The sequence below is a fragment of the Xylaria bambusicola genome, assembly GCF_022495145.1.
Source record: "Xylaria bambusicola strain CBS 139988 unplaced genomic scaffold F5B22scaffold_11, whole genome shotgun sequence".
NCBI lineage: Eukaryota > Fungi > Ascomycota > Sordariomycetes > Xylariales > Xylariaceae > Xylaria > Xylaria bambusicola.
Window position 1 is genome coordinate 524,882 of NW_025953564.1, and position 19,589 is coordinate 544,470.

The following is a 19,589-nucleotide window of genomic DNA, read 5'->3' on the forward strand; positions in this document are numbered from 1 at the left end:
GCTCTAGCCCCCCTCCCCCACGCATATTCGTGATAGCCATCACAGTCTACCGGTACCCGACTCCGTATAATGTGTAATCAACCCTTTGTTCCTTCCACCATCCTCTTTGGACGGCCTCCTATAACTTGCCCAGGCTTTGATACTCTTCGAGGTTTCGCGCCCTCCGTTTTCATTGGTTTCTTTGCCAATTTTCCGTTGCAGCGGCTCGGGCGATTCGCTAGGAGTTTGTTTGAGGCCCGTTGCGGGGAACCTCGTCCCGATAGCATCGCATACATAGTACTTACTCGGGCTTCTTGCCTGCGAGCCTTCGGCTTGTCCGCTCCTTTTTGTACGTCTTGCATTGTCTGTCACGGCATTGGGGTGCTGTGTCCGTGTTCCCATCAAGCTCATCGTGCTTGCTAGGTACAGAAGCGCGACGCCTTCGTGGTTCGTCGGTCGCGAGTTTGACGTAAGACGCCTTTCCTTTGTTGGAGTGGTGAACTTCCTGGGTTTGGTGTCTCCTTACCTCAATGGCGCTAGCGAGGGCATCTTGTTCTCGCTTTCGGGAGATGCGAGCATACGTGTTTTTGCGCCAGGTCAGGTCTCTGCTCTTCCCAGGTAACATTAATATCATAATCACTAGATCCTGCAAATTCGTATTCCTGTCGCGTCTATCTTCTTTTTCCACCTTTCTTTTGCGGCTTGATTTTCCGAGAAGGCCCAACTGTGCATGCACCATCCATTTAGTCAGCGTTATTATTCTGTCGCTATTCGAGCATGGCAATAGCGACCTCGTAGATAACATTGATCTGCTCCACTGTCTAATTCTTTTATGAGAGATCGATATGGGCCTAGAGGCGCTCTTGTGCGCGTGTTTACGGAGCCATCCAAATCGGAACGACGGAGGAATTGCTCGGGGACAATTATGATTTCCTGTAACTTAGTCTTGAAGGGCGAAGGCGAAGGCGACGGCGATGGGGGAGACGAGAGCGATGGGTATCTAGAATTAAACATACTAGTGGGCGAGGCATTGTGTTGTGTGATGCTGGTCGAGACTTGCAACCTGCTTGTTGTTGGCCAACACTTTACGGACGTCCAAATAACGGACATAGCACAAGGCGCGGCAATTGCTATCGGTGCCTGCGCCCTGCCTCGGCTTCACAGCACTAAGCGACCTTCAACAAAGTCGGTCGTCGGTTGGTGCTCGTTGTGCGCCCCGATGCCTGCGTTGCACCGTGCACCAGCGCCCAATAGCATCGTAGTCGGCTTACCTCGTATCCCTTCCCTTCGCTTGTGTCGCATTCATCAGGTAAATCCAAACATTTGGCTTTTTGCGGTCTGCCTGACGGAGGCTTTCTCGTTCAATATTCAACATGTGTTTCCAAAGATAGACTATGACGGAGCTGTGTTCTACGTTGCCCCAGACAACATATGTGCCGAGGAGGTCCTTTGAAATCCCTTTAACCGCGATCGAATAGGCACAGTCCCTCACGCCAACGATGGCAAAGAAGTTTCGATAGTCGTAATGGCACAGAAGGTCAAAAGTCCGCCGTACCTCTCAAGCGTCGGCGGACGCAGTGGTAACGATGTGATTCGCAATACAAGCTTCTCGAGAAATGATCAATGCTACTCAGAGCAGACGCGAAAGGTGGATGTACAGAGACTCGGCGTAACTGTAATGGAATACTTTATTGCATTGCCATTAGAGGAAAACAAGGAGAAAAGAACTGGTAGATTTGGCCTGGTTCGAGTACCTTCATTCTCATCTATATTCACATGCACCACGCTTTGTATTGATGCTAGCCTTTGAGGCTGGTTAGCGTCCAATGGCTCGCGCCTAATACTATGTCTGCAGTGCAGAATGTGCTCCTAAATGGCACTCGGACGGGTCAAGAGGTCCCAACAGTGGCGGAACAAATGGGGGCCAGGTCTTGGCAAACCCTGACAAGAGGGCCTAAGAAAGCAGTGCAGCGTGCCAAGACAAGACCGGGACGGGCGACAAGATATCGGTCCTCTACATGAACTCACAACGCCTTTCCAAGGAAATCCCCAGCGCACGCGGCATAATGTGTTGAAAGGACTACATAACTCTCCTTTAGAAATCTGTATAGTCTTTAGCATCATAGGCAGCAAGAGGGGCGTCAGCGTCCTCTTTGTATGTAGCATTAGCCAAGCGTGTATTGCCTCGCTTTCGTGATTATCTGTGATAGCTGCCTGATAGAGTCGCAATGAATAGATCAGATATATAGCTCTTGCGATGATTAAGCCGTCAAATTAATTACGAACGATTTACAGACCTAAGTTGATGATATCAGATACCTAACAAATTCCAAAAAAAAAAAAAAAATCCTTATTATTAATTCTGCCACACCTCAGTGGTCACTGTAAGGGGTATGTATGAAGAATACTACTCGGGAACGATTTTCTCACTTCGAGAGACTAAGCCTTAGTTCGAATAAGCTATATTCTTAACACTGCTCTTCAGGCTGTGCTACCAAAGTGTTAAAATACACGCACAGCACTCTCTATCCTTGGTTCCACCTCAGTCCCCATTAGGCTCAAAGAGTTCTGGTATCCGTTGGTGCCGTGATCGATGTTGTTGATATGTAATAGACCTATTCAGTCGTCTGTTATTCTTTCCGCATGTACAGAGTAAGTTTGTTATTTGCTTGAAACGGATTATCCTCATCATCTTCTTTCTGCGACGCAGGGAATTCCAATTTGTCATACAGCGCCTCTAGTCTGTTGGTTCGGGGAGAATCTTGACGGAATTCGAGTTCGCACTGTTTCTCGGGATTCGCATTCAAACTGTGCCTAAGATCAGTACAGGAACCGTGTAAAGTGTTGTTATTAAGTAAGCAGATATGGAGTGGCCTACCGACTGGCTAGCCCCTCCATTTCTTCCCAGGTAATCGGAACGCCCTGCTCCCAGATAATGGCTCTAGGCATACGCATGTGCGGCCCGATAATGGTCGCGTAATCAGCGATGATCTCTTTTAGCGGAAACTTAAGGTGATTCAGCGCTATTATTAAAGTGCTGTCGTCAAAACTGAATACGTGGCGAAAGTTCTTATCTCTAATGACCTTGATCGAGGGCCCTAGCATTTCCAAGGCAGTTTTCATATTAATATCGCAGTAAGTATGGTCCTGAAAGACTACCTCCACCTCGGGAAGATTTGGTTCTGGGCCCTGTAACTTATGGCTGAGATCTAAGACGAAAGCATGCTGTTGTCCAAATACCCATCCATAAGGGTCATGGTACCCTAATCCTATGGCTAGGATCTTGGTAAATGGCTGATGGCTGCGAACATAACAATGACGCAATGCTCTGTGGATAGAGCCTTCAATCCTAGACCTAATCTTCGATTGCTTCCATATCTGTTGGGCATCTGTCAACCGTCTTTGAAAGCACCGCGTCCGGTTACTCTGCGGGATACTCGGACCCAATAAGTCGCCGTAATCCATGGGACGAAGTGAGAAGGCTCTCGTAAGAATGTTTCTAGAGTCGCTGCAAAGGTATGGCATGCAGATTAGCCATTGGATGGACGAAAGATCTAAGGTTGCATATCTATATAGGTAAGCTGTTTAGTTTTTCTCATCTGAACAACAAATGCGAAATATATGATGCAATCACTAAAGAGGGACATATTGCTTACTGCAATGCCGATTCAGAGAAGGTGAAGCGCTTCTTATCACCAAAAAAGTCAATACCGATATAGGATGGGTCAAGACCGTAGGGACATGACTTGTGGTAGGCAGCGAAATCTAACAGCTCTTGAATATGATGAAGAGGATACAACGGCATATCTGACTCGTATGCTTGTCGTAGTCTGAGTAGAAAGTCATGTACCTCGGTATCTTCATTACCTGGTAAGGCCGCCGCAAGATCTCCCATGGACTCCATGATACGAATTTTGAGTAATGGCAACAGAATAACAATTAATGGGTACAAACAGTGCGTATGAATGATATTCCAGATAGCTGGCTTTTGTGTTCAATTCATAAACATTCATGATGGGTGGAAGATGTCGGTAGAAGCGTGGAGTTTTTTCGATTCATCGGCCTGCTGATATCGGTACAGTCGACAAAGTCGCGACTCCCTGTGTACCATCGAACATATGAATCGTATCTTCTGAGGAAGGCAAGGCCGTCTTTTTTTTTTTTTTTTTTTTTTTTTGCAAGGTAAATATCGTTAGATCGAGGCCAAACTACCTGTAACTCCCATCCGAGTCAGCATAAACATTCCTAATTATGGCAATGACGGCATAACATTGTCCAGGCGCGTCTATCTTATGGAACGATCAAATTTGGGGAATCTGAAGCTGGCATTCCTTAACCTTCAAGTGGAGCGTTTGGGGTCGCTGATGCCCTTTTACCATTGCTTGCGTGGCAGCAGACCCGCACATTGTATGTTGTCATCGGCATTCCCACTTTGTCACCCGGGCGGAACTGTCGCGTCGATATCATGAGGTGAGCTTCCCATCTCAAAATTTTGCGAGACGGAGCCGGAAGAGCTTCGCGAGATCCCCGTCCTGCCGTGAAAATAGGGCAATCATTATCACGTGGTGCCACTTCCACCAGCTCACCTGCACGTGGTACTAGACCTCTCGGATCCCTTGGCGCACTTGGATATGGAGCGACCAACCTCGTGAGGTCATGACACCGGAGAAACGACAGGCTCGGGATGCGGGAACCTCATGCACGATGGGGTGTCACCGTTTCGGTTGTTCCATATAAGGGATAGAGTGTACACCCAGACACCGCTAGAAACAGCATGCAGGCGCCGAAGTCGCCTGTTACCGGCATCTGGCCTGCGAGCGTACGTGATATTACAAGTCGTTGGAAAAAACGATACGAGATACTACACATCCACTGGCGGGCAGTATCGTGCTCTTCTTCGAGTAGCGGTGTTTGTCAGAGTGTGTTGCGAGTAGAATGGCAAGGTAGGCGTAGCCACAATTGTGGCTTGCTACCAGTGTGTGAAAGACAGTATTTCTATATCTCCACACTGTAGAGCGGTCTAACTCGGGAGCATGGGAGGAAACTATACTGGGAAAGCCCTGTTGCACAGCATCTATCTAAAATATATTGCATTTCTTTAATGCCATTGTTGATCCCTCTAAGTTCATGAAAAGATGCCACATGCTTCTCTCTCAATACATCCAAGGTGCAGAGGCTGACCAACTAAAGCTTCAACTCGGTAGTGTTTCGAATGGTCATATAGTAAGAATGATAGAGCCACACATAGGTTATCAGGGGAAATGGGAAGATATGGGTATATCATTCCTCTCCTGTTCCTTAGGTAGAGAGCAGCATAGCCCAGAAACCAAGGCTTAAAGCTGTCATGAAATAGTCAGCTTCACTGTTATTTAAGGTCTATAATTATAATCTTCATCTTCGTCTTCCGAATTGAAGTGCTAAATCAACTCTACTGCTAATTCCGGAAAGCTGCTGTGTTTTCCTTCTTTTGCGCTTCTTCCGGCGATACGATAGACTCTGTTCATTTCATCAGCCCCAAGCTCCAAGGCCTGAACTGCATTCCAATAAGTACAAGCTGATTATCATAGTCCTTCCATTTTAGAAGGACCAGAGATATTTCATAAAACTTCGTGTCAGAGATCTGTGGGATTTACCTATGCATTGGAGTATCGTCACTCAACTCGATATCTTGGCAGCGCAGATCATTGAACTTCTGTTCCTGCCCCAAGATACGTTCGCTTAGCTTTTTACCAGATGGCATTTCAATTTTCCACGAAAGAGCTTCGGCAACGGGACCTCCATAGCCAATTAGAGTATCTTCGGTGATTGCACTCACTCTATAACCCTGTTGGTTGGTTAGTCGTATGTATATATGTGTACCGAAGTCAGCCGCATCGATGAACTTTGCTGTAGCTACTATAGTCGACCTTGATAACACCATAATGCCGAAGCTCGTTAATACCCTCGCGTTTGTGCATGCTGTCGCGCTGCTGCCAAGTACGGTCCACGCGACGGTGAAGTGTACCGGGAACTTCGGGCGAATATCGGCTTCCGAGTATGTCGCCGCCATAAACCCAGGCTGGAATCTCGGCAATACCCTGGATTCCATTCCGGATGAAGGGTCGTGGAATAACGCGCCAGTGCAGGCTGAGACATTTGCAGACATAAAAGCTGCGGGTTTCAAGAGTGTTCGCATACCGGGTATGATAAGCGAAAGCAACCAGAGCCTTAGAACGGATTCTGACAATAAGTTACAGTCACTTATGCCGATCACTACGTGGGTAGCTCGCCCAGTTGGGAAATCGACCCAAAGTGGCTCCAACGAGTATCAGACGTGGTCGATTCGGCTGTTGATGCTGGCCTATACGTTTTAACAAACGTCCACCACGGTGTGTGGGAAGTGAAATAAACATCACTACGATTAAACACTAACCCCGAACAGACTCGTGGCAATGGGCTGATATATCCGCTCCTAGCGCAAACTAGACGGCAATTGAGGAGCAGATGTATCAAACTTAGCTCCAGATTAGCGAGACGCTAGGCTGCCAACCATCCAGTGTTGCATTTGAGCCAATCAACGAGCCACCAATTGAGACAGCAGAGCAGGCAGCGGAATTGAACAAGGTCAATGGCCTATTCCTTGAGGCTCTCAAAGTCTCCGGGGGCTTTAACTCGGAACGTGTTGTGACTCTTGTTGGTGGCTCCTCGGATAGTATCAAGACATCGCAATGGTTTGAGGCCCCTAAAGGCTACGACAACCCCTGGGCTTTGCAGTATCACTACTACTCGCCATACGACTTCATATTCAGCGCTTGGTAAGAGGATAACCTCAATGCTGTGGAGTCACACTGTTAACTAGTATGATAGGGGTAAAACCATACTGTCTGATGCTGATATTGCGGCGATCGAGAGTGACCTTGAGAATATCCGTGGTAACTTCACTGGTGTACCACTTGTGATCGGAGAGTTTGACGCAAGTCCTTCCAACACTGAACCGGCCTCAAGACGGAAGTATATGGATGTTGTGGTTCAAAAGGCTACTGAACTTGACACTGCAGTAATTGTTTGGGACAACGGTCTAGATCACTTCAACCGCAATACGAAACAGTGGAGAGACCCCCAGTCTGTCGAAATCCTACTTAACGCCGCAGCTGGTGTTAGAAATAGTCTCGCGACCTTCACGACCGATGCATCGGCTACTGAGCAGTCTAGCTCTACATACATTTTCCACAAGGTCGGCGATGAGGTTACTGACCAAACGATCTCCATAGCTCTGAATGGGAACACCCTTGAATCGATCACTACTAAGGATGGTACAGAGCTCAGCGCACCGATAGATTATCATGCGTCTGACGGAAACATCACGTTCTCGTCTTCGTTCCTTTCCAACTATTTCTCAGTATCAGGCTCACCGGGCATCAAGGCAAGCCTCATGATCTCTTTCTCGGCCGGAGCTACAGCCAGTGTGAATATCGTGCAATGGGATATTCCGGTTCTCGGATCGACGTCATCTACAGCTGTCTCCAGTGCCGACCTGCACATTCCTGTCGCATGGACTGGTCTCAACCAGGTCTCAGCTGTGAAGATGGTACGCAGTGACTCGGTGTACCTCTTCGACGACTGGACTCGGTACCTAGGACCCCTACAAGCGGGCTATGGAACATGGAATGGGCAATGGAATTGGGATGACAGTGGCGTGATTCTGACTGCTGCGACAGTCAACGCCGTCATTGCGGTGGGTGTTCCCACCACTTTCACGTTCGACTTCTTCCCTAGAGTTCCAGGCAACTCTGTAAACTATACACTGAATGTTTGATTTTCCTGTTGGGCTATTTCCTTGCGAGCTGGCTAGTGATCAAGCCCCATTGAGATGTCGATCTCAGAAGGTAAATGCAGTAGATAGCAATGAAAGCAATCTAGAACCTTTTTATTTGTATTGGGATGTTAACGGGATTAGAATCCTCGGATACATATACTTATGATTCACTTCATTTGATCCTATCACGCTACTGATGCAGCTACAGCTAGCTCTTCAGTCGGAGTTACCCCTGAATTTTGCCCAACCGCAACCGATGCGACCTCGGTGATAGACAGACTCATGCCCTTCAAATCGGATACTTCACTCCGGATGGCCCCATACTTATAATCTTGATCTCGGTGAATTCCAGGACACCGGCCATCCCCCCAAATCTTCCGTACCCCGAGCTCCCGCCGATACCTCCATTCGGGGTGCCAGCGGGCAGGTATACCGAGGGGTTGTTAACATGACAGCTGCCCGCCCGAACCTGTCGCGCGATCTCGAGAGCGCGCATCACGTCCTTGGAGAAAACTGCCGCGCTCAGACTGTAGTCGCTGTTATTCGCGAGCTCAATAGCCTCTTCATCCGTCTTAAAGGTCGTTAGACACACAAGCGGCCCGAAGCTCTCACGCTGGAAAATTTCCATACTCGGTGTTACATCATCTAAAACATGCGGCGCCATAATCGTCAGCCTGGGCCCCGAGGCCGCCACGTCGCCGCACAGCAGTTTCGCGCCAGCGGACACGGCGTCGTTCAGAAGCTTCTGGACGCGCTTTGTTGATGCAGGCGTAAACAAGCCGGAGATGGACACGTCAGGGTCTTCTTCGTGGTTTCCTGCTTTGACACTCTCGATGCGCGCCAAGAATGCCTTTTTGAAGGACTCGGCTATGGATTCGTGGAGTAGCACGCGCTCTGTCGACATGCAGATCTGGCCCGCGTTCGCAAAGGACCCGAATGCCACCGCTTCGACAGCATCCTCGAGATTTGCGTCATCAAGGACAATGACGGGCGCTTTTCCGCCGAGCTCGAGCACACATCGTTTCAGACAAGTCGCGGCATGACCTGCGATAATGCGTCCTACACGGTCGCTGCCGGTGAAGTTGACGTGGCGGATCAGGGGATGCTTTACGGCGAACTCGGTCAACGCGGGTGTACGCTCCGCCGAGACAGGGAGGAAATGGAGACACTCCTTTGGTACACCCGCCTCTATCATCGCGCGAACGACGAGATGCTGATTCTTCGGCGAAAACTCAGAGGGCTTTACAATAACTGTATTTCCACAAATCAACGGGGTAGCGATTGCGCGGACCGTCAAACTTGCCTACTCAGTTTTAGTTACACAGCTTGGTGATTCCGGGTGAATGATAGGTTATCATCGTACCGGAGCATTCCACGGGCTGATTGCTAGAACGACGCCAAGAGGCTGTCGCTCAAGCAATACTGTCGTGCCGGGTTTATCCGTCGGCAATATCTCCCCTTTAATCTGCGTCGCCAAGCTAGCTGTTTCACGGAGGTTGTCCACGCCCGAGATGGTGTTGACTTTGGTCCAGAATCGAGTCCCAGATACCTCCGCCGACATGAGTGCCGGCGCCTCAGTCTCCATATATTTCTCCAGGATTTCCGCTGCGCGCAAGAAAATCATGCGCTTGGCGGACGGCCCCACGCGCGACCACGTCTTTTGTGCGACGGCGGCCGACTGGATCGCTCGCTCGTAGTCATCTTCAGTCGCGGATGCGCAATCATACAATTTCGCGCCCGTCATCGGGTTATACACCGGAAATGTACCACCATCCGAGCTTGGCGCATACTCGCCGCCGATGAAGAGTTGCTGTGGCGCACTGATATCTCCCACCGTTGACGATCCCACTGCATCCCCATTGCTATGGCCGTCGCTAGAAACCATTTTCAATTCCTTGCACTACTATCTTACCTAAAAGAAGGAAAAGGCGCATTGTCAGAATATTTCATGGGTATCTGCTGTATATAAACACTTATATTTGAGATATGACAATGATTTGCTTACTCCTGAGTCTTAACCCCGCAGTCCAGAGGATTATCCGACGGCTCAGATATAGCAACTCCAATGGCATTGCATCATCTCCCCGGTAAATCACACAATCGCCACGGCAGTTCTTTGCATTTGAAACTGGCGTAATTTGTCAATGTGAGCATTAGTGCTCACAATTTCTACTTATTCCAGACATAAACGAGCAGATCAAACACGCATTTGGAGAAGGTCTATGGCCGCCATCGAGGGATATGTTAGACATTTACGTCTAGGTAGTTTCTTTGTCAGTCATTACATACTATCTTTAAGATTTTATGTCGGCTTAGAACATTTTATCGGACTCGGTATCTACCCCTTGAGGCCCGCTGTCACCTGATACCAATCCATGTTTTCTCTGCTCCTGGATGGCATTCCGCGCTTCAGCTTGCTCATTCTTTTTCCTAACAACCAACCGCGTCAGTATTTATAGTTTGCATCTTCCAGAGAGATCGAAAGCGATTATGCACATACCGATCAAGATCGCTCGCTAAATCTGGTTGTGATCCTGTAGCACCAGGCTTGCGGTCCACAACATCAGCTACCTGCCCCTCTCCAGCAGCTCGCATTTGCTCGCCCTCGAGTTCACGGTGGCGCCCTGCTTCTTCTGGGGTCCGGCCGAAACGCTCTTCCCCGGCTGGAGCGCCATGTGTTCCCCATCCTAGACTTGATGGTACCGCGTCTTTAATACCTGACGACTGGGTTCCAGGAAGGCGCTCCGCCACAGGGCGCTCGTGACCATGTTGGTGGGCTGCACGTTCTTCAGCGGGGTTTGATGTTACGGCATTGCCTTCTGTCTGGTAGGCTGCGCTCTGAGGGGGCTGTGGTACACCGGAAGGCTCCATTTCTGACAAGTATACGTAAGATTTGATGAAACTGTGTCTATTCAGTCGTGAGGCTTGAAACTTGATATGTTCATTGAGAGGCGAGGATATCGTAGTCATTTGGAGAGAGGAACACTAACTCGCCGCGCTGACGTAACAGATCAGCGCTGGGTCAATGACGTCGACGACAGACGCTACCTACTAAGCTTTCTCGAATTGGCCAATCAGTATTCAGAAGACTGACGCTTTGGGATAACGTATAATTAACTAATGTGTTAGCATATGATCGTGACCCTTGGCGGTTTTGGAAGGCCTTTGCTATTGAATGGAAGAGATCAGAGCTGATGTTGCATTCTATCAGATGTAGATGCGAGCAAGCTTTCTAAGCTTCTTTTATAACCAAGAGAGTCTCTAGTTTTGGTAAGCTTAGAGAGCCCTAGAAGACATACGTTAGGGCTAGTTAGGCTCGACGTTACGGGGATAAAACAAAATTGATCAAAACTTCAATCTGCGCCGTGCTGATATCATTCTTCCAACGGCTACTGATGGCAGGTACGGTGGGAGTGGCTATATTACCCCTCACAGTAGATTCCTTCCGTGACTAGAACTTCTACTCAACAACATTAATACAATCCTTTGGCAATCCATTCATCCATCACTACAGAGTAAAGGAATTGGATAAGGCCAGTACTCGCTGGGTTATAGTTACCCAATCCAGTAATCCCATGGAAGGGCTTCAAATCATATTGGGACTAGTTACTAATGCACCCTTGCCCGCTTTACTATGGTAGGTACCGCTCTTAGCCCAACCCTTTAGTTTGGCATCTGCTCCGCGACCTGGCAACCTGGAAGACATCCCATCAGCCTTCGCACCTCATCTGACGGCGCCCGCCGCTGCGATGCCGTCGAGATCTTTGGCGTCGATATGTTGGACGTCTCTATGATACAGCACTGGGTTGAGTCTATTGAGCCCGTTGATCGTCTGCCGGGCGCAGTCCACACATCGAGCGCTCCTGACATTCGACCGACTAAACGCGCCCGATACGATCACGACAATCCGGTATCAAGCACGCCCGAACGCCGCTACGATCCCGCTCTTTTCGATGATGCGCTACAAACACCCCCAGAGACTACCAGTATGCAAACTACGGGGCAGAAAAGACGTGGAGATGGCATAGCTAAGGGCAGTGAGTCTGGGAGTACGGTTTCCGAATTGCAGCATCGATCGCTGCCTCCCCCAAAACCAACGTCAAGGCGCCCGAGTCCTGTAAGGCCGTCTCTCAAGACGGCGGCCGACCTAGAATTACTTGACAAGCCGGTCTTCACACATGAGATTGCCGCTGAAGAGAATGTACAAGCGATTCTTCCAGACGACGTCCAATCCCTCTACGTCGCGATCGAAAACGCTGCAACACACCAGGAGGAGATCATCCCCAAAGAGGTACGAGACCAGGTTTCGCGCTTGGTAGGAGAAAATGCAACGCGCCCGAGGTTTTTTCGATCGACTGAGACCGTTGGAGGCACCTTGACCGCTGAGGTAACATTGGCAAGACTACGCGACATCGTTGACAGAGCGAAGTCATCAGCAGAACAAGGGCGGCACGAAACGGCGTGGAACCATCTTGTCCACACCCCCATGTTAGACTTGGCGTTTCGTAATAATGGCCCGGTTGGTGTTGAGCCGGCTATGACTGCTAACATCGCGATGAATTCGGTACCAAGACTACGACCTGGGATTGGAGCAGGGTACGACACGGCGCCTCTACCGGCCTGGTCTGCCCCCCACAGCAATAGTGTAACGCTGTCTGAGAATTCGGAGGGACAGCGTCCAGACAGCCAACAGCAAGGCAATATCGACCGTAAGAAGGTCGACTACGTCTTGGTTGCCGACGTCGCAGACCCGAAGATGAAGACGGTCATCCATGAAATGGTTTGGGATCTGGGTATCTCAGGCTGCGGTACTCATTTCAACCAAACAGAGTATCTGCCTTTGCGATATAAGCCGATCGCTGTGACTATCGAGACCAAGGGAAAGTCATCGACGCGTGATCCTTTGCTACAGCTTGGTATTTGGATAGCTGCGTGGCACGAACGCATGTTGCAGGTTCGGACCTTCAGATCACAAGCCGTCAAGCTCACAGCCGAGGAGCGAAAAGAGCTATTCAGCATGAAACTCGTGTCCGTGCCCCTCATCGTCATAACGTCGTACGAGTGGGGGCTCTATTTTGCGTGTGACCACCAATCCTCCATTGAGATGTATGGTCCTATCAGTATAGGGTCTACGAGGAGCCTTCTAAGTGCGTATGCATTGCTCACATCACTCGAGGCTATTGGGACATGGATCGATACAAAGTATTGTGCTAGTATGAAGAAATGGATTCTAGTAGACAAAAGCTAAGAATATACTAGCATGGCTCTGGACGTTCTTGACTCGCTTTGTGCATATTGTTATCCCCCGCATCCTGATACTGTAAGCACCTTTCACAAATGAACTGAAGCCAGAAAACCAATTAGTGAAGTAGACAGCGTTTCGAAAGATTGGGGCGTCCGCCTCCGCTTGGGCGGTTTGGGATGCAATAATTGCATAGAAAAGCCAGTATATAGCAGCATCCCGATCTAAGTTGTGGATTGAATGAAGTTGACTAGCTCAGTATAAGTGCCTTTATATATCAAAACGAAGATCTAGAATGGAATGTTACAGCTCTAGAATTAGCTCTTAGCCATATCCTACCAACCTTAAATGAAGGCGTTTATGGAGCTGTGTATACCTTTCGGGACAACGGGGTGGCCGTTAAAGGGGAATACCTGTTAAATATATAAGGTTTGCTTATATAAGGCAGCAAGCCTGTGCCATATGTTTATATTGACTTCAGAGTGATAGGCCTGTTGCTCCAGATTAGGAAACCATTTAGAGCCACAATTGACCCTTTTTCACCTTATAGACACTTGCCATCTCAGCTCTCATACAGTAGAAGGCAAAATGGATATCGCAAAATTAGTCATATAACGATTATAGCAAGGTCTAATTTTAGACACCTCTAGCTTAGCATAACAAGTGCATTGTACCTCCAAGTACTGTCATCAATGCCATAATCATTCCATATTTGGATCGAGCCTTGCTAGGAGTTTTAGAGATCACTCTTTTTCTGTTCCTTTGCTTCTTGTGGGATGAGGACGGTTCGTGGTCTGCTCTGGATCAGCTCCGTTTTCAATGAGCTGTCGTGCCAGCTCCCGATACAGAGAGGGCTCCAGTAATAACACCTTGCAAGCAAGGTTTGGTTAAAATCCGCGCTAAGGGTAAAGAGATGGGAAATAGACTTTTCGGTCGAATATGGCGATGTGATGGCGTAAATCAATGGTGTATCTCCTTTGCCTATCTTTAGTATTCGGGTTCATTCTTTTGTCCTTTACCAGGTATTCTGTAATATCTGGGAGATCTGAGGACACTTATACCCCTTTCTGATGCTAGAGAAGCACTTTGATCCAGGGCTCGCCACCCACCCACCCACCCACTTAAAGCCTCCAAGTGGGTGGGTGGATAACTAATGAGGCCATTCATAAATGGGTGTACATATGGGTGGATTTGTGGATATATTATATAAGCGGAGTATGACCCTATTTGCAACCTCGCTAGCGCCTACTCAGAATCTGAACCGGAAGCTAAAACCTCACCCTCCTCAACAGTAAAGTCTTTGGAATAAACCTCGTTGTCGCTCTCTAATAAATATAACCTAGCCCTACCGTTGCCTACTATAACAAGGGCAGATTGAACTGGGCTTGGAACTGAGGATTCTGATTACAATGATCAACTAGGGCTGCATTAGTCCTTGACCAACCAACTCCTTCTCGGCTGTTGGTGGCTTGAGAAGACTCTATATACAAATGATCTGCCAGCCCAGACCGCCTGGGTCTCTAGGGTCTGTTTCAAGAAGCGAGGTCTGTATAACCTCACTTTCCAATATTGCCCAATATTGCCTGCATGTCTTGGAAGGTCATGAACAGCCTGCAATGGTCCTTCGTACGGCCGAAGTGCAAGGCGAACTGCATTCTTCAACCGGCACAGAGGTTACACGTGTAACACCGTTGAAGGTTTTACTCAGCGAGAGCCGGCCATGTTTGCCGAAGTAGAACTACAAATAACTACCTGACAGCCGATTCTTCCTCCTTATCCGCTATGGCAGAAATCTGTCCCAGCACGAAATCAATACGCTCGTCGAGGCTGCTGCATGCATCAACAACAATGAAGTTAGAAGCGGGTCGGCACGGATTGGCAACCATAGCACGGAACCGCTCCCGAGCAGCTTCCTTGGCCTCGGCCCCGCCGCCAAACTTGTCGGCGTCTCTGAGCACATCGTCGATAGCGGTACGCTGTACCCTCAGCGGATCGACGCGGGCGCGTAGACGATCATCTAACATAGCTAGGTTATCAGGGTCAGCACGAAGCTCAATATAGCAGTACGTGTACCCGTGCGCCCGAGCCAGCGCGTGGCCGCGGTCGAGGATCTGTGGATAGAGGCAGGGCGTGTCGACGATGACGCTCAGTCCCTGGCGCATGGCGTTCTCGGCAAGTACCCAGTCGAGACCATACGCTATCCTGCCTGCCTCGTCAAAGGAGACACCCGAGTCCAGGAGTAGAGACTTGATGTTGTCATGCGGGATGGCGATGGCGTCGATCCGAGGAGCTAGCAAGTTTGCCGTCGTAGTCTTGCCCGATCCCGGAGCGCCTGACATCTGAATGAATAGCTTGCAGCCCAGACGCTGGTGAGGAGGGATTTGCTGCTGCTCTAGCGCTTTAGTATCTGTCGGTAGGTTAGACATAATAAATCTAAATTTTAGAAGACGAATTAACAGAATAAACACAGGAGGGAGATCAGATATAAGTAAGCGCAGGAAGTAATCATACACATGAAAAAGGTTTCAAAGCAAGTCGTTACCTATTCAAAGTAGGTAAGGGGGTGGTGACGAGTGGGACCGCTACACCGCCACGATAAGTCATCAACGGTTTTCGTACTAAATAGGTAAAGCTCTCCCGTTATCAGAATATCTACCGTGTCGTCGCGTTCAAGAGGGTCTTCTATATACGCGCACGCATCTTCGAATTAGTATTCCTATCTTGGCCCTTTTACAAGCTGTGGCATTCTGATTAAGAATGAATGTATCGCATAATCAAAACCCTGGGTTTCCCAACGACTGTCTTCCCCCTGAAGGTGGATACGAATCTCGAGATGCTGTATTTAAGGCGATCAACACGTGGGCAGCCCCTAGAGGTTGACACAGCATTCGTACGTATAGTACTAGATGGTGCGACCGTTAGTTACCGTTTAATGTTAAAGTTGACCGTTATTATCCGTTTCCCTACCACCCCATGCGCCACAGTCATTTGTTTCTATTAATAGTAGCTTCTTAAATAATACTCACTTTCTTCCACTTAAAAGACATTCTGAATAGAGATATTTGTATGAAAACATTCACCTAGGCATGTTATTTGGGTTAGAATATCTATGCCCTCAATTATGTGGTGAACGCTACAAAAATGGCCGCGATCATTCATCTCATCCAAAATTTCGTTGCGTGAGGCTCATGCGAAGGTCTCCGCCCTATGGGGCAAACATGGTATGGGGGATTCCAGTTTCGGATGCCAGAACCTCCAGCCCTGGAGGCTTCCATACCAACACTTCAACATTTGTATGCAAGATGGTACTCGCCTCGCAGTTGTTGCAACTGGCATTAAATTTCGCTCTGGGAAACGATTCTCCAAAGTAGCGAAGGATTTCGACTCGGCGACAATCCATTTGGTTGTTGCAAAAGGCGATAACTTTCTCTAAAAAGTTCCCCTGCCTTGCTTTCTATGTTTCTCCTTTCTAAGAACCGCATAATATAAGTTTAGACGGTTGAAGCTTTGGGAGAAGCTTTGGGATGTATTGATGGCGAAGCAACGCACATCACATCGGCGTTTGACGAGTTAGATCAGCTTGTGCAAGATAATAAAAAGTAAAATTGATTGCGGCTTGCATTGACAAGTGTCTCACGTGTCGCCAGCGACGTATGAACCTAATTTGCTTTTGGGGGGAGACGAGCGCGTTCGAAAAACAATCTCTGATGCTCGGTCCATGATACGTGAAGGGGAAAAAACGTACCCTAATTCTTAAAACTATAGTCCCAGCGCTGAACGCACCCTCGATATCTTTGATTTCCCTGATGCTTCAACTATCCTGTCTTCCTCGGCCCTCGCGTTAGCTAGCTTTGTTTCTAGTTCAGCTACCCTATTTTCTACCTCAACTCTCTGCTTCTCCACTCTTTCCATTCTATCGTCCACCTTGCCCATCTTTTCATTTACATCCTCCATCTTGGTCTTCATCTCACCAATCTCGTTCTCTACCTCCAAAATTGTAGTCCTTACGTCGGATAATTTCTTGTTTCTCATCGCTGTCCGTCTGCGATTATTTCCTGTTCTTTGCTCCAGCATAATTCTCTCAATGCTGGAAAGTTTTCCCAAGGTATCATTCGCTTTCTTCTTTACTTCTTCAATCTCTTCCTTCGCTTCGCTCATTATATGCCGTCTGAATGAAAATTTATAGAAATCATAGAGTGTCGTTGATGGAATCTCGAGCGATACATCCTCAAAATCTTCGAACTCACCAGCCTGCTCTACGCATATAAAGTCCTTTAGTGAGACAAGTAACTTGCAATGGTCGACAGGTCGACCATTTTCATCAAGAAACTCCTAAGGGGTCATCAGCAGCTTCATAGAGGACTAAAGCATTGGGAGGCTAAAAGATCTGACCATGTTGTCGACTTCAGTGGTCCGCTTCCACCCGCCGCCATCGTGCTGGGCTTTCCAGACCGAAAATGTGGCGCGACACCCACCGCGGTAGATATCATTCATATTTAGACCGATAACCGTTCGGATCGCGCCCTGTTTCCCTTCAATATATCGCGTGGCCCTGTGTGGTAACTTCAGATTGCTCTGAGACCATGCCACCTCGACCACCAAATCAGCATCTGTGCAGTCCTCATTAGTAAAAGAAAGGTCGGGTTCCAGTTGGTCGTCGCGAGGCTCGTTGCATTTCACCCTTGTGGCGAGAGTAGAACTGATCCCACTTGCAATCCTCATGGTTTTCTCTTTGGAGCTATCAACATTGCAAAGTGTTCCATTTGCTATGTTTCCAAGCCATCTGACAATCACGTCGCTCAATTTCCCAGCCATAGCCTCGTGAAACGTCGAAGGCATATGAATCACGAACTGCTTGTCGCCTTTGCAAGGGCGACGTGTATAGTCGAAACTAACATGTCATTAGCCGGTACAGGTTATGATTTCTTGGGTAACCTTACCGGAACTTATCTCCATCGACGTATTTCAGGAGCTCCTGGTTTTCTGGCTTCTTTAATTCCCCCCGCAATAGCTTATAGCCAGAATAGTGAAGGGTCCGTTGAACCAAGTATTTGCCGCCTGGCCCGCCCTTCTTGACCTTATACGTGCACTCCTTGACTTGTTTTATTGTTCGCAGCACTCGCCTTGCATCCGCGGCATCTCGTTGTGCTCGGGCTCCAGAGGCCCGAGCGTTGCTGCTACCAGATGCCAGACTGTAAGTACTTTGAGAAGACACCGAGGCACCTCTGTCAGAGGCACTGCCCAGATCGAAGTCCGGTTCTCCGTCAGATGTTAGGGGGAACAAGTGCCAGGCCGCTGGAGGCACAAACGCCTTCGCTGGTCGAAGCGTGAGAAGCTTTGTTGAGTTGAGATGGGGTAAAAACCGCGCTAAGACCGGACGCTTTCGCGCTGGCCGAAGGGTTGTCGGCGAAGAAGGAGCCGAAGTTGAAGCCTTTCGCTTTGACGAAGTAGGCTCTGATAAAGGCGAAATGGCAGAGGAAGACACTGGTGTGGGACCCGGAAGACTGGACGAAGCGCCGCCTACCTTCTGTGACGCTGCGGGGGGGTTAGTCAATTTAAAATGACTTGTGATGGTGTTAGTCTTGCGATTGTGACTCTCCGACCTGCGGTGCGAGGTCATTTTCACGAAGGAAGGGTTGACATTTGCTGCTTTGAGTCGACTACCGTGCTGTTATGGTTTTATGAGTACTGCCAGCTCGCTTTAGTAAAGACTGAGTGAGGAAGCGGGGTAATGGCAAACACAAACACACACCAAACGCACATATATCCCTTTGTTAATATTGTACAATAGTTTTCCTTTCTTCTTCTTTTTCCTCAAGTAGATTATTTTCTCAATATACTGGGTATAACCTGTCATTGCACACTTGCCCGTATAGCCGCTGTCACACGTAGGCCCCCGTTTAATCTACTTAGGGGCAGTTCAGCCTGGCTTAAAGCAGTAGGCTTCTCAGGTTCCAATCCGGAAACGGATTATGGGGATTCAAGATTGACGTGGTATAATGCCCTATTATTACAGGCCAACCTGTACTTCTTGCTATACCTCTCAATACAAGTCGTCGTGGACTTTTTTTTTTTTTTTTTTTTTTTTTTTTTTCGCGCTCCAACGACTTAACAACCGTTATTAACGGGTGCAAATTGCTTTCGAGCACTAAAAGCATGAGTTTAAGCGTGACATATAATCGGCCCAAACCGAGGGACCTAATTTTGCAGCCTGAAATTAGTGCAGTTTCAAGCTGAACGCTAACTTTTGACAAGCAGCTTGTTGAGTCTGTGCCAATTTGAACCTTGCTGATGTGAAGAATTAACTAAGTAGCGACTATGGGACTCTTGATACTCTATCCGCTAGCATACCTCCTGGGGATCGTCATGATACATTTTAGTGGCACAAGTATATTTCCAATTACCTAACTAAGTCTCTGAGCAATACTGCCCCATAGATTGAACGAGGCTCTGCGCACACTATGCAAGTAGCATAGCCCATTGGCTGAAAGAACTGCGCAAATGATCACTCGTATGTGTCACTTTCGTGTGTGCGAAAGGGAGACTTAACCTCGAGTATTACGAGGGATTAGT

The 19,589-nt window shown here is 48.4% G+C and overlaps 9 protein-coding genes across 9 annotated transcripts; 3 read left to right on the plus strand and 6 right to left on the minus strand.

Annotated features, from left to right (window-relative positions):
- Window positions 1–39: 39 nt before the first annotated feature.
- F5B22DRAFT_644579 (uncharacterized protein) lies at window positions 40–613 on the minus strand (the record flags this gene model as incomplete). The annotated part of the gene is made up of 2 exons (XM_047978444.1): window positions 40–217; window positions 285–613. The coding sequence occupies 2 exons, from the start codon at window positions 611–613 to the stop codon at window positions 40–42; spliced, it is 507 nt and encodes a 168-aa protein (XP_047832852.1).
- F5B22DRAFT_54399 (uncharacterized protein) lies at window positions 602–1,640 on the plus strand. Its single transcript, XM_047972874.1, has one exon. It carries the CDS (start codon window positions 812–814, stop codon window positions 1,430–1,432), a length of 621 nt encoding a protein of 206 aa, XP_047832853.1. The 5' UTR covers window positions 602–811; the 3' UTR covers window positions 1,433–1,640.
- A 688-nt stretch (window positions 1,641–2,328) lies between these two features.
- F5B22DRAFT_598574 (uncharacterized protein) lies at window positions 2,329–4,154 on the minus strand. The gene is made up of 3 exons (XM_047974378.1): window positions 3,636–4,154; window positions 2,858–3,547; window positions 2,329–2,787 (listed from the first exon to the last, which is right to left on the minus strand). Exons 1-3 carry the CDS (start codon window positions 3,881–3,883, stop codon window positions 2,610–2,612), a joined length of 1,116 nt encoding a protein of 371 aa, XP_047832854.1. The 5' UTR covers window positions 3,884–4,154; the 3' UTR covers window positions 2,329–2,609.
- Window positions 4,155–5,900: 1,746 nt separating this feature from the next.
- Window positions 5,901–7,919, plus strand: F5B22DRAFT_653777 (putative cellulase; the record flags this gene model as incomplete). Its single annotated transcript, XM_047979747.1, has 4 exons — window positions 5,901–6,159; window positions 6,216–6,349; window positions 6,478–6,773; window positions 6,826–7,919. The coding sequence occupies 4 exons, from the start codon at window positions 5,901–5,903 to the stop codon at window positions 7,772–7,774; spliced, it is 1,638 nt and encodes a 545-aa protein (XP_047832855.1). The 3' UTR covers window positions 7,775–7,919.
- Window positions 7,919–9,776, minus strand: F5B22DRAFT_54489 (aldehyde dehydrogenase). Its single transcript, XM_047972886.1, has 2 exons — window positions 9,138–9,776; window positions 7,919–9,077 (listed from the first exon to the last, which is right to left on the minus strand). The coding sequence occupies exons 1-2, from the start codon at window positions 9,657–9,659 to the stop codon at window positions 8,064–8,066; spliced, it is 1,536 nt and encodes a 511-aa protein (XP_047832856.1). The 5' UTR covers window positions 9,660–9,776; the 3' UTR covers window positions 7,919–8,063.
- Window positions 9,760–11,270, minus strand: F5B22DRAFT_598591 (uncharacterized protein). Its single transcript, XM_047974379.1, has 5 exons — window positions 10,827–11,270; window positions 10,765–10,772; window positions 10,275–10,676; window positions 10,064–10,204; window positions 9,760–9,994 (listed from the first exon to the last, which is right to left on the minus strand). Exons 3-4 carry the CDS (start codon window positions 10,643–10,645, stop codon window positions 10,087–10,089), a joined length of 489 nt encoding a protein of 162 aa, XP_047832857.1. The 5' UTR covers window positions 10,646–10,676; window positions 10,765–10,772; window positions 10,827–11,270; the 3' UTR covers window positions 9,760–9,994; window positions 10,064–10,086.
- F5B22DRAFT_598593 (uncharacterized protein) lies at window positions 11,251–13,369 on the plus strand. The gene has a single exon (XM_047974380.1). It carries the CDS (start codon window positions 11,550–11,552, stop codon window positions 13,020–13,022), a length of 1,473 nt encoding a protein of 490 aa, XP_047832858.1. The 5' UTR covers window positions 11,251–11,549; the 3' UTR covers window positions 13,023–13,369.
- Window positions 13,370–14,607: 1,238 nt separating this feature from the next.
- Window positions 14,608–15,557, minus strand: F5B22DRAFT_598596 (uncharacterized protein). Its single transcript, XM_047974381.1, has one exon. It carries the CDS (start codon window positions 15,440–15,442, stop codon window positions 14,765–14,767), a length of 678 nt encoding a protein of 225 aa, XP_047832859.1. The 5' UTR covers window positions 15,443–15,557; the 3' UTR covers window positions 14,608–14,764.
- Window positions 15,558–16,225: 668 nt separating this feature from the next.
- F5B22DRAFT_598598 (uncharacterized protein) lies at window positions 16,226–18,710 on the minus strand. Its single transcript, XM_047974382.1, has 3 exons — window positions 17,957–18,710; window positions 17,409–17,907; window positions 16,226–17,348 (listed from the first exon to the last, which is right to left on the minus strand). The coding sequence occupies exons 1-3, from the start codon at window positions 18,634–18,636 to the stop codon at window positions 16,776–16,778; spliced, it is 1,752 nt and encodes a 583-aa protein (XP_047832860.1). The 5' UTR covers window positions 18,637–18,710; the 3' UTR covers window positions 16,226–16,775.
- Between the last annotated feature and the right edge of the window lie 879 nt (window positions 18,711–19,589).